We start from the raw sequence: 16,371 nt of genomic DNA on the forward strand, positions 1-16,371 counted from the left end.
ACTTTGGGATGTTGGTTTGTGCTGTTGTTGCCCTGAAAGGGATCTGACTTAGATGCTTTCAGCTGAAGTATGAACAGGTGCAGATGGACTGCAGGAAGGGCTGGAGATGAAGATTGTCTACAGCATCATGCCCTGTTGCAAGGGGGTGCTCTGGAGTCATCATATCCTCCTTCCACCACACAGAAGAACCTTTAACATGGATTTGAGGATGCTTTAAGTCTGGGCTAGCTAGCATGGCTGAGGATATGGACTTGAGATTGGAATTTGCTTCAGCCCAGACAGGCAAACTGCCTACTTTGCAGTGAGAATGCAGACCTCTCAATTCCAGGTGCTGTTAGTCTCCAGTCCCATCCCACAATTCTACCTGGGCTGTACTTTCTTGTGGAACTCTTCCTTTCTTCTGCTGTGCATATTAACCCCATGTTTGCCTGCTCCATTTCTGCTGCACTTCCACAGCATTTGAACAGAGATGTCATCTGTGACAAACCGGGACTATATTTATACAGTTTATGAATTTTGGTTAATATTGTGAAGATGGTTTATGAAAAGCAGCTGTATCCTGAGTGCCTATATGTGTGAAGATCTACCAAGTCCTGTAGCAGGTTCACAGCTGACAAATACAAGGGGCTAGTGGTGCTTAGGATTCAATTATACTATTCAGGTGCAAACAACTGGCAACAGCGGGTGAGCTTAAGCCTTGGAAATCCAGTTTAGCTTCCTCTTCTGAAAGAAGGGGAGATAGAAGCAATGAAAACTTACCAGGAGCAGAACAAAGGCAGCCAGGCGACAAAGAGGAGCTTAAATAAGGGAATAGAGGGAGCCAGACAGGAAGAGGACACGTGGGGCAGAAGAAAGCAACAGAAGCTAGGTAAAAGGGAGAGACCACCCATCATGGAACAGCCTCAGGAATGGAACAGCCTGCCTGGACATCTGTGGTCCCTAAGGACACCCAAGGGAAGGCTGAGCTAGAAAGGGAAATATGTGCAGTGTTTGTTTTGTATGATCTGTATTGTCCTGTGCTTTGTATGAAGTAAAGAACGTAAATGTGTTAGACTCTGCAAAGTGTGTGCCCCGAGATAGTCAAACTGTGACAAAAAGTTTCACACCTTTGGGGTAAAGTTCCAGGAGAGGGTGTGTTTAAGTCCAAGGGCATCCTAAAGGTCTCCATTGTGTGGAGAGGGGCTAGGCAACTGTGCAGGGCTCCAACTCTCAGGAGGGAGTGTTAGGCTGCAGGTCTGTACTCCAAGAGTGTGCCTAGGGGTCCTGAGATTGGGGCAGTGGCTGGACTGCATTCATGCTCTGTAGGCCTAAAATAGCTGGGGGAGCAAGGGTCACAGCGTGGATTCCCTTCACAGCAGTCCTAGTCAGTGGCCATGAGGGAACACTTGCTAGGATCTGTGGCACCATCCAAGAAATCCTCCTTTGCTGGCAGTTTGCCGGAAGCTGACACCTGTCTCCTGCTAAAGTTGTGGGGTAGTATCAATAAGAACCATAATTTGGAGAAATGTACCCCACGTGAGATTTTTATGTTTACTAGGCAGGAAAGAAATGGAAAATGGAGAGGCAAAGAAGTCAGTTGGGTGTGCTATGAATCACTTTGTAGTTTGTAAACTGAATTCCTTAATAACATTCTCTTTAAAAGTTCTTGCCAAATGCTGTTTGCTTTCACCTGCGGGACTGCCTGGATTAATAGTGAATAACTCCACTTGGAAGTTGTTTACGTATTGTTCTCATGTCATGGCCACAGACAGCAGCTTCATTCTAGGTGAGAGTGAGTGAGTTTTCACCCTGTGAATGTATTTGTAGAGTGGCCTTATGTAATGCACCGCTAAGAACCACAGGGTATCCCACCAGAAATCCATTCCAGCTCAAGGGCTAGTACAGCCCTGCTGTGGATGTAGTTACATGGGTCTGGCATGGTTAAGGCTTTGCTGTGGGGACATCCCACCCAGCAAGGCTAGCCTGTCTGCAGTGAAAACATACGGCTTTTCTACACTAGGAAATTAACTAGAATTACTATTGTGGGATAGTTATTCTGCAATGGCTATTCTAGAATTGCTGTTGCACTTTAAATTCACACCCTGCTTTAATATTAGAAAACAGGCTGAGGTCTGGTCTGCACTTAAAATTTAGCTTGACAGAGCTGTCAATCAGTGGTATGAAAAAACCACAACCACTGAGTGATGTAGTTATGCCAACCTAATACCCTGTGTAGACAGCTAGGTTGATGGAAGAATGCTTCCTTTGACTTAGCTACCACTGCTTGGGGAGATGGTGTTCCTACATCAATGGAAAAACCCCTTCCATAAGTTTAGGTTGTGTCTACATTATGGGTTTATACCAGCATTGCTACTGTGATGCAGCTATGCCAGTATAGTCTCTGTAGTGTAGACATACTTAGGCAAAATGAAGACCCCACCCTAGGCTCTCTAACAAAAGCCAGTAAGATATATAGTAACTGGGCTCAGACTCACACAGAGAGAGTAGGGCTTTGAAAAAAGAGAGTTTCCCTGAGGGGGGGAAACGTCTAAGGGCTTGTCCACACTACCAAGTTTTGTTGACAAAACTTATGTCGACAGCCAAAAGTCGATAAAACAAAAATTGCCAAAGGGTGTTCACACTTGGTCTCTCTGACAGATCATGTCCACATTGGGGACACCATCATCGACAAGTGAGCAATGCACCACAGGTATGTACCCCAGAGTGCAGTATTATGGAAAGGAAGAGATGATTGCTGCACATCTTGGGATTGTCTCTGAGTTCTCCCACAGCCCTCTCAGCTCCGGAGAGCAGCATCATGAGTAGCTCTGGGAGCTCTCCGTGCTGAGGAATGACAAAGCAGCACTGCAATCTGTGCCCTTCCTCCTGCAGCAGCAGTCTGCATGCCTCTGTGTTCCTAGTGCAGCACAGAATAGGAACATTCCAATGATTTGCTCTTCATTTGTTCCCCAAGTGGAGCAGCACACAGATATTTCCCAGAGCTTTGAAAGGGGAGGGGTGCATGCTTGCAGGGCAGCAGAGATCAAAACACTGAGCAGAGCGTTCAGAGCAGGCATTGTGGGATACTGGCAGAAGACAGTTCTGTTGACAAAACAATCAGCAGTGTCTACACTAGCTCTTTGTCGACAATAAAGGGAGGGGAAAAGACAAAAGTCTCTCGTAGGGGTGGAAGTTTTGTCGCCAAAACTGGGTGTTTTTCATGACAAAAATCTCATTGTAGTTTGTACACTCTTGCTGTTTTGTCCCAAAAGGCAGTTTTTGGTGACAAAACTTGCAAGTGTAGACAAGCCCTAAGAGAAACACTTTCTGGGCTTACTAGAAGAATATGAAGGGCATATTCTGTTCCTGTAACTCAAGAGGGAAACCCATCTACCTTAACTCTTCGTGAAATATAAGGTTAGATGAGTTTAGATGTGTGTCAGCTCTTGTTTTAAATCCCTTTCTCTAAAGCTTTGCTCCATTTCCTAAATAAACCTACTTGTTTTAAGAAGGCTCTTTGCCACTGTATAGCATTAGTGAGAAGCTCCTGAAACACAGGTTCAGTCAAACCCGCATAGTAATAAGCAGTGGGCAGGTACAGAGTGGCATTTCCAGGTCATGGTCTAAGACAGGGAGAATTGTGTACTTCCACCTCCAGACAGGTAAGGACAGCAGACCTAACACCTTAGGGGGTACACTCAGGGAGAGCAGAATGGGAACAGAGGTCTGATCAACTCCGTAATTGTGATGTGTTCTTTATACTTGTATTTATACTACAAATTATTAAATAAACCAGCATTTTTTGTGTGTAGATCTTTATTTGATGTTATCAAGAACTGAAGAAAAGTCTGCCAACACTAATTATAAAAGTCTAAGTATACATAAAAATGTTAATGTCTCTTGGATTTAATAATTGTCTATTCCCCTTTTCTAGTTATTTTCTGCTGGAAAGCTCCCAGGCACCAGAGTTGCTGAGCTGAAGGCGAAGTACACTGCTCTGCATGAGACTGTGATAAGGTACAATACTTGAAGATTTTCAGTATATCAGTTCTTGTTTCATTGTGAATACCTGATTATAGAGATTAGCCATGGCCATAATTCCTTTTTTGGAATTGTTTCATTAACCAAAGCATTACATCAGAGGTCAGCAACCTTTCAGAAGTGGTGTGCTGAGTCTTCATTTATTCACTTTAATTTAAGGTTTTGTGCGCCAGTAATACATTTTAACATTTTTAGAAGATCTCTTTCTATGTCTATAATATATAACTAAACTATTGTTGTATGTAAAGTAAATAAGGTTTTTAAAATGTTTAAGAAGCTTCATTTAAAATTAAATTAAAATGCAGAGCCCCCTGGACTGGTGGCCAGGACCCAGGCAATGTGAGTGCCACTGAAAATCAGCTTGCGTGCCGCCTTCAAAAGTAAAAATCCCCCAGTGCAGAGGCTCTGCACAAGGTCATATACATCGTTCAAGACCTGCTTACAGTCACTGGACTTAAAAGAGAAAGCAGGAAGGCAAGAAAAAACCTAATATGGTTAAATGGCAAGATTTAAGAGGTAATTTTGAGCTAAGCAAATATCTTTCAGAAAATGGAAATCTAAACCTAGTGATGGCAATGGAAGAGCATAAGCTACAGTGGGTAAAATGTAAGGTAAAAATTAAAAGGACTGAGAGCAACTGTGTAGAGCAAATAGCCAAATATATGAAAAACACAGAATAAGAAATTATTTTGGTTTATCAGAAGTAGGAAACCTGAACTAATAGGGTTTAAAGGGCACAATTAAGGAAGATAAGGACATTGAGACTCTAAATCAAGGGTCCCCAATGCGGTCAGACAAAAAGGTTGGGGACCACTGCTCTAAACAGTGTCTTTGTATCAGTTTTCACCTATTTTCACCTTATTTGAGGGTTTATACAGGACTTAAATGATGTCTAGGCCTTGCGTTGACCCTCTGCATAGGAGTGAATTTTACCCAGTGGGAACATTCTCAGTTACATTAGATAGGATTATAAACAAACTGAGCTTCAAAGTGTAAGCCAAACACTGTTAGGTTATTCCATAATTGTCCACTATGGGATTTCTTGTAGCTTCCCTTGAAGCAGAGGGTACAATCTGCTGTTAGGAATAACATATTCCACTAGATTCACCTTTGATTCTGCACTGCAATTCCTATCTTACTATTTTAAAAGTTGTTTCTCTTTGAAAGAGTCCCTTAACTTGAGAGAGACTCCCTGTTCTTAAAATGGGGATTACCCCTGGAACCAAAAATATTTCTTCTCAAAACAGAAAAATCTTCTTAGAAGAGCTAAAATAGGATTCAGGTTGGTATATAGGGCCTTGCACAAGCCCTTTCCACTACACTTGAATTTCACCCTTTAAAAGCTAAAATATAACTCATTTGCACACTAAGGATTTAGTTCCTGTTACAGAGCACGTTCTTAGTTTCTGTTGAAATATGTGGTTTTCATATTTTCTTCTTAGAATAGGAAGTGGTTATCTACCTTGCCGTGCAGTGAATAAACTGAATTTTTCCCCTGTTCCATTTCAGCTGTTTGTGCTATATGACCAGTTTAATGTTTTGCTTTTATACTATTGTCTGTGTAATTTGAAATCCTATGTTTTGGTTGTTTTAATATTTCTATTATGTATCCAGTTGTTTGGTAAGCTTCATTTTGGTATATCAAAATTGTCTGAGCTAAAATTTGGTGTATAAATTCTCCATCTGGGAGATTCCAAATTCCTTTTGCTTTTGAGTTTTTTTTTTTTTGCTGGGGGCGGGAGGCAGGAGGCAGCATTAACTTCTTTTTAATTAACAATGGGCAAATAGTAGTGCTTTGATTGTTTCAGATCTTTTGTGAACCTCAAAACCAATTTTGACTTTTGAATTTGAAATTTTCTATGCTGTTAGTCAAATGTGGCTGAACTGCTTTTAGTATAATGTAAAATTAATTTGGTAAATCTGTTCATATTCAGAAAGCATGAACAATAATTCATATAACAAAGATTTCATGCTGTAAATTGCATAACCTGAAGGTCTCATGATTCATTTATCATTGTAACTATTCCATAATAAGCAATGCATGTTAATAATAGTCTTACTCTTAAACATCAGCTATTCAACTATTACAACAAGCAAAGTGGGCTACATTGCTGGATTTATAACAAGACACCTTGTCACTATATACAGCCAGACGTTAGCAATACAAGCAAAGTTGGGCAATTCATCAGTAATGAAGTCAGGGAGGGTGATGCACACTGAACACCATAATAAACCTGCAGATTAGGATCACTGTCCATCATTTCACTGGCCTTCTAGAAGAAGATTAGGCTGAAGGACAGGCAATAAATAGTGGGGCCAGGATTTCACCTTAGATAAATGAGAGTTTTTCTGCTGACTATAATGGGCCAGGATTTCACCCTAATATCTGTCCTGTATCTTTCTGTTAGTGATCTTTTTGCATCATGCCTGTCACCTCTCCAACAGGGAATGGATAAATGAAAGAATCTCTCTCCTAAGAGCCAAATTCCTTTCCTGTCTTGCAAAAGCTCCAGTAACATGAGATGCCACTTCACTTAACTGTGGGTTGCACATAGGATCATAGCCACTGAAGCTGAGATCTCAAGTAACGAAACCAGTTTAGCTTAACAGTGAAATCTTCGGTGAGCTTAAACACAAAAAGGAAGCTTACAAGAAGTGGAAACTTGGGCAGATGACTAGGGAGGAGTATAAAGATATTACTCGATCATGCAGGGGTGTAATCAAGAAGGTCAGAACACAACTGGAGTTGCAGCTAACAAGAGATGTGAAGGGTAACAGAAGGGTTTCTACAGGTATATTAGTAACAAGAAAAAGGTCAGGGAAAGTGTGGGCCCCTTACTGAATGGGGGAGGCAACATAGTGACAGATGATGTGGAAACAGCTGAAGTACTCAATGCTTTTTTTGCCTCGGTCTTCACAGCCAAGGTCAGCTCCCACACTGCTGTCCTGGGCAATGCAGTATGGGGAGGAGGTGAGCAGCCCAAAATGGTGAAAGAATAGGTTAAGAACTATTTAGAAAAGCTGGACATGCACAAGTCCATGGGTCCAGATCTAATGCATCCGAATTCACCGAGGGTGCTGAGGGAATTGGCTGATGTGATTGCATAGCCATTGGCCATTATCTTTGAAAACTCGTGGCGATTGGGGGAGGTCCCAGATGACTGGAAAAAGGCAAATATAGTGCCTGTCTTTAAAAAAGGGAAGACGAAGAACCCGGGGAACTACAGACTGGTCAGCCTCACTTCAGTCCCTGGAAAAATCACAGAGCAGGTCCTCAAGGAAACCATTTTAAAGCACTTGGAGGAGAGGAAGGTGATCAGGAAAAGTCAGCATGGATTCACCAAGGGCAAGTCATGCTTGATGAACCTGACTGCCTTCTGTGATGAGGTAACTGGCTCTGTGGATATGGGGAAAGCAGTGGATGTGATATATCTTGACTTCAGCAAAGCTTTTGATATGGTCTCCCATAATATTCTTGCTGGCAAGTTTAAAAAAATATGGATTGGATGAATGGACTATAAGATGGATAGAAAGCTGGCTAGATTGTTGGGCTCAGCGGGTAGTGATCAATGGCTCAATGTCTAGTTTGCAGCTGGTATCAAGTGGAGTGCTCCAGAGGTTGGTCCTGGGAACAGTTTTGGTCAACCTTTTTATTAATAACCTGGATAATGGGATGGATTGCACCGTCAGCAAGTTCGCAGATGACACTAAGCTGGGGGGAGAGGTAGATATGCTGGAGGGTAGGGATAGTGTCCAGAGTGACCTAGACAAATTGGAGGATTGGGCTAAAAGAACCGTGATGAGGTTCAACAAGGACAAGTGCAGAGTTCTGCACTTAGGATGGAAGAATCCCAGGTACCCACTATTGGCTGGGGACTGACTGGCTAAGCAGCAGTTCCACCGAAAAGGACTGGGGATTACAGTGAACGAGAAGCTGGATATGAGTCAGCAGTGTGCTCTTGTTGCCAAAAGGCTAACGGCATATTGGGCTGCATTAGTAGAAGCACTGCCAGCAGATTGATGGAAGTGATTATTCCTCTCTATTTGGCACTGGTGAGGCCACATCTGGAGTATTGCGTCTAGTTTTGGGCCCCCCACACACAGAAAGGATGTGGATAAATTGGAGAGAGTGAAGCGGAGGGCAATGAAAATTATCAGGGGGCTGGAGCACATGACTTACAAGGAGAGGCTGAGGGAACTGGGCTTGTTTAGTCTGCAGAAGAGAAGAGTGAGGCGGGATTTGATAGCAGCCTTCAACTACCTGAAGTGAGGTTCAAAGAGGATGAAGTTTGGCTGTTCTCAGTGGTGGCAGATGACAGAACAAGGAGCAATGGTTTCAAGTTGCAGTGAGAGAGGTCTAGGCTGGATATTAGGAAACATTATTTCACTAGGAGGGTGGTGTGACGCTGGAATGGGTTACCTAGGGAAGTGGTGGAATCTCCGTCCTTAGAGGTTTTTAAGGCCTGGCTTGACAGAGCCCTGGCTGAGATGATTTAGTTGGTGTTGGTCCTGCTTTGGATAGGGGGTAGGACTTGATGACCTCCTGACCTCCTCTTCCAACCATCATCTTCTATGATTCTATGAAACAAACCACTAGTTGCTTAAATGCTCCCACAAAAATCAAATTTAAATAAACGTGAATGCCACTCTCACTCCTATTCCACCACAGAGTAAGGCAGCCTATCATATTTTCCCCAGTCTATTTTATAACACTAGTCCCATCCTGTAGTATTCCATTCATCTAGAGTTGTCTATCACATGGACCATGAATATACACCAAGCCCACTGTAACTGAGCCTAGACACAGAGAAAAAGAGAGAGATCCTGATGTTCCTGGCAGGAGCGGGGGCGGTGTCCCATTCTATATTAAAGTTATAGGTCAGCATGTAAGATACAATAATATAATTACAAAATCTCTTTCTCGTGCCTTTTTAATGCATGATCCTAAGTGCTTTTATTTAACACAGTTTACAGGAGTCAGAGATCCAGCTGTTGCAGGATGCCAAACGTTTCACTGTAGAAATAGAACAGCAGCAACAGGCACTGGAAAAAGCTGATCAGTTCCCAGAAGGATTTACCAGTGAAGTCTCCAGGATGAGACAGCAACTTCTTAAATATCAGAATGAATATACTGCTATTAAAGAAAGAGAGTATGAGCTTCAGTACAAATTGAACAGGTAGGTGATGTTCAGGTTCACTTCTGTGCAATTTTTAAATAACTCAACACTAAAGAGATAATAAGCAATATAACCCCATTTCTCCCTGCATTATTTTTCCTCTAAACAGTTATAGTGTTGTCTATTAAACAGTTGCCATGATTTTCCCCAGTGGTGGATGCAATTACTCCTGAATGTAATTTGTATGTCATTTAAAATGTATAGAGTACTTGGAGTCCCTTGAGGTACTGTATAAATATGAGATTAAAATAATAATTGATTTCACTGTGTTCTACAGCCTTTGGTAAAGACTGTTAGTGGAGCGTATTGTCCCATCGTTCTGGTAACCAAACTGGCACCATGATTAGGTTTCACTGGGAGCCTTCTATTTTTTGGGCTGTTTTTAGTACAAATGAAGAAAAATGTATCAGACTCAGCAATTTGGCTTGTGTTGAAATGATGTCATAAATATGTTTGCCTTCAGAACTAACTTTTTTAAACCCCAAAGTTAATAGATATTCAGCCTTCTCTATTAAAGTAATAAAAAGAAAATGTAAGCTGTGTTTATATTTTCTGCAAAAGAAGAGACTAAATATAGTCCTTTGCTGTGGAAAAAGTAAATGCTTGACATTCTCATGAAAGGTTGAGTCTTGTAAGTGCAGCTTGATATTTTAAATAGATGGATTTTGCTGCAAAAAATACTGTCAGTGTTCAAATTATCTTTCCACTTCCATGCAATAGAGAAATGAAGTATAATTGTCATGTAGTATACTTGAAACTTTTATAGTACAATTACAACTGAATGCTATCTCTTTCCAAAAAAAGTATCTGTGTATATATATGTGCTAATGGAATACAACCCATATTCCTTCTTTGAGTAGTTGTCCCTATGGGCACTTCACTTCAGGTGTGCATGCCCGCCTTTGCGCTTTTGATTGGAGATTTTTGGCAGCAGTGTCTGTAGGTCCACACCTGTGCCCTGCACATCCTCATGCTCTGGTCCGAGAGTATATACGGCAGGGTGGACCTCTGCTGCTCAAGTTCCTTCTCAACTGCTTGTGGCCTGAGACACAGCCTTGTGGTGTCCCTTAGTTAGCTTGCTAACTCTTATTTTTTTTCCTTACTCAATTGTATTTCATCTATTTTATTTTTCATCTGTTTTCTTTGCACTCTGTGCATTTGGGGGGGTACCCCTCTATTATTTTTTTCCCAGTAGTGGGGGTTTCTTGCCCACCTTGGATCCCTTTGTTTGGGGCCCTCCACTCTGCCTCAGACCACAGGGTTCAAACCACACCAGACCTGTAAAAGGTCTTTTCTGTTCAGTAATGGATGTTCTTGCTGCCTCTGCTGCCTCAGGGAGCACGCACTCCATCAAACTGTAAGGTCTTCTCTGGCTTCAAGAGCAAATCTAGAAAGCTGAGGGAAGACCGGTTCAAGCATTTCTTGGGGCTTGCTACCATTTCACAGCCCAACTCCTCTCCCACTACTCCTGCCCCTCCCTCCCACATCAGCCTTGAGAGATCCAAATAGGGTGACCAGATGTCCTGATTTCATAGGGACAGTCCCGATTTTTGGGTCTTTTTCTTATATAGGCTCCTATTACCCGCCACCCCCATCCCGATTTTTCACATTTGCTGTCTGGTGACCCTAGATCAGGCCTGCACAATATAGGGCCCGCCGGCCGCATGTGGCCTGCGGAGCCTCACTGTGCGGCCTGCAGGGGGATTCTAAATCACATGGCGCTCTGCGGGCAGTCCAGAGCCCTTTGAATCCCAGCCATGGGGAGCCCAGAGCCCTTTAAATCCCAGCTGCAGCTGGGAGTCAAAGACTTTGGGATGCCCACAGCGGCAAGGAGCCCAGAGCCCTTTAAATCTCAGCCGCAGCCAGCAGGGCTGGCTTTAAGAAGTGCGGGGCCCAATTCAAACATTTTCGGCAGGGCCCCGGCAGGGATGACTAAAATATATATATATATATATATATATAAAGCCTTTCATTCCTTAGCAACTTGTTCCCTATTAAAAAGTTCTGATTCAAGGGCCCAATTCAAACATTTTCGGCAGGGCCCCGGCAGGGATGACTAAAATATATATATGTATATAAAGCCTTTCATTCCTTAGCAACTTGTTCCCTATTAAAAAGTTCTGATTTAAGGGATGTACCACAGTATGTATTTTTTGTACCAATAGGGTTACCATACGTCCGTATTTTCCTCCCGGATGGAGATTTAAGAACCAAAAAGCCTGACATGTCTGGGAAAATACATATGTATGTTAACCCTCCATAAAGTTCTTTTTAAAAAGATGGGCCTGAACTAGAAATAAGCTCTGTTTTACATGTGTGGGTCCCTGCCACTCCCTGGGGTTGTGCTAGGTTGACCAGATGTCCCGATTTTATAGGGACAGTTCCGATTTTTGGGTCTTTTTCTTATGTAGGCCTATTACCCCCCACCCCCGTCCCTGTTTTTCACACTTACCGTCTGGTCACCCTACGCTGTGCACATATGTGGGTTCCAGCTGCTCTCTTCCCCCCTCATTGAAGCAGGTGTGCAGAGTTACTGCCCTGGGAACTGCAGGGCACCAGTGGACATGGGGCTGGCTGGAGGCAGGGCAGGGGCTGACTGGAGGTAGGGTCTGGCTGCAGGCAGGGCAAGGGGTGTGGAGCTGGCTGGAGACAAGTGTGTGTGGGGTGGGCTGGCTGGCTTCAGGCAGGGCCTCAGGGGTGTGTGGCAGGGGCTGGCAGAGCTGGAGACAGATTAGTGCGGGACTGGCTGGCTTCAGGCAAGGGGGTGCGGCAGGGGTTGGCTGGAAATAGGGCAGGGGGTGTGGGGCTGGTCCGGGCAGGGCAGGGGGTGCGGCAGGGGCTGGCTGGAGACGGGATGGCTGCGGGCAGGGGATGTGGGGCTGGCTGGAGACAGGGGCTGGCTGCTGGCAGGGCAGGGGGTGCGGGGCTGGCTAGAGACGGACTGGCTGCGGGCAGGGAGTGCAGGGCTGGCTGCAGACAGGAGCTGGTGCAGGCAGGGCAAGGGGTTTGGGGCTGATGCGGGCAGGGGGGGCAGCAGGGGCTGGCTGCGGGCAGAGGGTGAAGGTACAGGGGGTACAGCCCACCCTGTACAGTGAGTGCCCCCTCCTCCCGCTCCCCCACCAGGGTAGCAGCAGCAGCCTGGGGCTTGGGGGCTATTTAAAGGGTCTGGGGCTCCCCTGCTTCTACCGCTCCGGCCCTTTAAATAGCCGCAGGAGCCCTGGGGAAGTGGTGTGGCTTCAGTGGCTATTTAAAGGGCCAGGGCGGTAGAAGCAACGGGAGCCCTGGACTTTTAAAATAGCCCCCAGAGCACTGCAGCCCTATCCCAGGGCTCCAGCAGTGGGGCTCTGGTGACAATTTAAAAGGCCTGGTCAGTAGAAGCAGGGGAGGTCCCTTTAAATTGCCCCCGTGGAAGCGGGGCCACCCCGGTATAGCGCACCGGCTCTTGCCAGTACAACATATTGGGGCTTGGGTGCGGCACTCTCTTAGGGGCAGAACCCGATTCAGGGGAATTGGTTGAATTGGCCTAAAGCCGGCCCTGGTGGCCGGGATTCAAAGGGCTCTGGGCTGCCCGCAGAGATTCCCAGCCACGGCTGAGATTTAAAGGGCTCAGTGCTCCCCGCCGCTGCGGGCAGCCCAGAGCCCTTTGAATCCCGGCCATGGCTCCAGCGGATGGGCTGGGGCTGGGATTTAAAGGGCTCGGGCTCCCCTCAGCTGCAGGAGCTCTCGGCCCTTTAAATCCCTGCCCCAGCCCTGGAAAGCTCCAGGTTCCCCCAGCCACCGGAGGCCCAGGCCCTTTAATTTGCCCCTGAGGGCTCCCAGCCACCTCTTCAGCTGGGAGCCCCTGGTTGATTTAAAATCAAGTATCACCTCCCCACCCCCAACCTTCCTTTTTGGCCCACAGCTGTTTTGGTGGGGCAGCACTGGGGAAGGACGGTTGAGCGGTGCTGGGGTGGGATGTTTTCGTGGGGCCGGGAGGTGCTGGGGGGGGTGTTTCCGTGGGGTTGGGGGTTTCGGCCCTCAGCTATTTTCTTTGGAGTAATGTGGCCCTCGCCGCTTATAAGTTGTGCAGGCCTGCCCTAGATCCAAATGCCCTGTCAACCACCACATCTCCAACTCTGATGACCAAGTCCCAAGGGTCCGCATTGATACCCCTGAAGGATTCCAAGAAGAGAAGGCACAAATCCTGTGATAGGGAGCCAAAGAGGGAAGGGAAGTTGGGTGGGTCAGTAAAGAGATCTCATGTCCAGATGTGGATACAGCAGAGGCTCCTAACCCCTTCCAGTACCAAGTCTCACCTACTTCAAAAAAAGGCTTCTCCTGCTTCCCGTGTCAAGAAGAGCTGCTTGATACCAGCATTGGTATCCAATTTGAATCCGTCTAGACATAAGGACTCCGTGAAGAAGCAAGCACCAGCTCCTCCAGTACTCCGTATGCTGGCAGGCCAGGAGCTTAGAAAGCCTGTGGATCACCCAGCTACACAATCACCAGGATTGGTAGCTACATCACAACAGACTGTTCAACAGCCCACCTCGCAGGTACAGAGCACATTCCTGTTCTCAAAGGACCTCCTAGTCCTTCAAGAACCTGACTGTCCTCTCCTAGCAGGTACCAAGAGGCATTTCCTGACAGTACCATTAGCCCAGCCAATACCTTCGTGCCTCATGCACATGCATGTCCTACTGTACAGACCCAACGTCTGGTTCCAGTGACACCTTCAGTACTGATGTGACCTCTGGTACCACTGCAGCTCCCCCACCTCCAGAAATGGGGGAGGATACTTCTTCAGATTCTGAGGTTTCTGTTTAGTGTATCATCAATCTCCCATTGAGACCTCCCTCCCTTGAAATCTACTTGGAAGAGGAGCTTCCAGAAACTGGCAGTGATGAACCCATGGCCCACAATCTATACCCTATCCTCCCTCACAGTGGGCTTTTTGAAATCCTTGGGCCAGATATGGTGATCTGTATTATAGAGCTCCCTCCAGCAGGAGGCCCCACTCAAAGGAGTATCCTCTGGTACACCAGGATCCTGCCTCCTGCTCTCCTCACATGACAACACTCTGAGGAACATGATCTGGGAGCTGAGGAAGAAGCACCAACATATAATAAGTCCTCCTTCCCTCTGGATGAGTCAGTGATGCCTCCTCCCCTCTTCTGCACAGATGACTTCAATTTCTTTTAGGACCTTATGAAGAGGATAGCAGAGTCCTTACAAATCCCCTTAAAGGAAGTGCAAGAACCCCAACACAGCCTTGCAGGTATCCTTCACTCCTCTCCTGAAGGCAGGGTTGCCTTGCTAATAAACGATGTCCTGGTAACAGTGGCTGAAACAATTTGGCAGACATCTGCCACCATTCCCTCACCAGCAAGAGGGATGACAAAATTTATTATGTCCCCTTGAGAGACTCAGACTGCTTCTTCTTCCATCCCACATCGAACTCTGTGGTGGGAGATGCAGTAAATGAAAGGACACAGACAATATCGCTCCAAGTCTACCCCTCATGGCAAGAAGCTCAACAGCCTGTACCTGTTAGGTTACAAAAGTTACTCCTCTGCTGCATTTCAGCTTCAGGTAACTATAAAGCATGTATTAATGAATAAATACAACTACTGGGACTTCATTAATTTTATTTATTATTTGCTAGAGGACCTGAAAGAACAGTTCCAAATCATTATTTCTTGATGACCATCTGGCCTTCAGACCTCCGTGCAGGCCTTGTTGGACACAGATGATACAGCCTCTTTCTCTGTGTCAGATGCTGTAGTAATGCGCCATGCTTCTTGGCTGCAATCCTCTGGGCTTCACAGAGTGGTCCAGAACATGGCTGAAGATCATCTTCCTTTTATTGGCCATAAACTCTTCATTCACATCACTCATGAGTCCCCCCACTCACTGAAAGATTTGAGAGCATCCTTCTGCTCCTTGGGCATTGATGCGCCTGACCCAAATGAAATATAGCAGATCACAGCCAGTCCAGAGATCTTGTCCAGCTCAATACCATACATATTAAAAAAAACGGCAAAAATTACCTAGGAAGAAGCTTAGGTACCAGAGGAAAAATCCCTCTTATCATCACCCCACCAACCTTTTCTACAAAGCAGCCCTTTTTGTCATGAGCCTGCAGATCTCAAACATGGATCCATGCGGTTCCCAGTTGACTGATGTCTGCTTGCTACCAACTGACTGGGTGGAGAGACCATGAGACCTAAAGCCACATCAGGGAGGCTTCTCTAGGGCCCCAAAAGGAGGAACACGGGAACCCCTGACTGGTCAGCACTTCCTATTTAAACCCAAAGAGAGGCACAGGAAGTTGTCTGCGCAACTGAATGAATTCCTGGCTGGCTGCTGCATTGGACCCTTCTTTCTCTTCTGGCTCCTGAGTCCGCTTTCCTGACTTGTTCCTGGATCCTGCTTCCCTGTCTTGCTTCTGGTTCCTATTTTCCTCACCTGTTCCTGGTTTCTGCCTTGTTCCGGATCGCTGCCCCTGGTCTCTGACTCAGGTTTTTGCTTTCATCCTTGGCTTGATTCCTGGATCTGATACTTAGTTCAACTTCTGTCTCTGACACTTGGTTTGACTGCGCAAGCCCCAGCCATGACACTTCTGATGGCTTGGTTGAGAGCCACAAATCACTATCCCTGGATAATTTGTTCATAACCCTTTCCCCCTCCGACCTTTTCCCCTATGCAGATCACCTTTCCCATTTCAGATCATCATGGAAGCAGATCATGTTGGACAGATGGATGTTAGAAATCATTGCAGCAGGCTACACTATTTGCCTCATCTCCATCCCCCCCCCACCTTCCACCCCTCTCAATCCCCTTTTGGGGACCCTTCTAATAACTTCCAGTTGTAACAGGAAGTTCCGTCCCTCCTGCTCATGAGGGGGTCTTCATATCTCTGGGTGATATTTTTCTCCTACATATCTTCCCCCTTTACAGAAAACCATTTTTCCATGTCCTACAGAAACAGACCTTGTGTATTTTTTGTTTCTGCTATTTCTTTCACACTTTCTTTTTGTGTGAATTTATATACAGTATCTTGCTTGATTAGAAATACACTTTTCTGGATCAGTCACTCTCTGAGAAATGTACTGTAAATGTTAATCAGAAGCTTATTATCTGTTTATTCAGTGTATAGGGCTAGAGCGGGATCTAAAGTGCCTTATGGGATGAG

General features: G+C 45.5%; 1 protein-coding gene across 4 annotated transcripts in view; it reads left to right on the forward strand.

The window, feature by feature from the left end:
• Positions 1 to 16,371, forward strand: part of CCDC146 (coiled-coil domain containing 146) — a 125,514-nt gene that overhangs the window by 68,034 nt on the left and 41,109 nt on the right. For 2 of the 4 annotated variants that reach the window (XM_030555364.1, XM_030555117.1), the window contains exons 3-4: positions 3,914 to 3,996; positions 8,988 to 9,197. In XM_030555364.1, coding sequence (XP_030411224.1) covers positions 3,914 to 3,996; positions 8,988 to 9,197 — 293 coding nt within the window. Of the gene's footprint in view, positions 1 to 3,913; positions 3,997 to 4,350; positions 4,537 to 8,820; positions 8,899 to 8,987; positions 9,198 to 16,371 lie in introns of those variants that run through there. The other 2 variants (XM_030555197.1, XM_030555276.1) reach the window with 2 other exon arrangements.

This window comes from Gopherus evgoodei, chromosome 1, assembly GCF_007399415.2.
Source record: "Gopherus evgoodei ecotype Sinaloan lineage chromosome 1, rGopEvg1_v1.p, whole genome shotgun sequence".
Lineage (NCBI taxonomy): Eukaryota > Metazoa > Chordata > Testudines > Testudinidae > Gopherus > Gopherus evgoodei.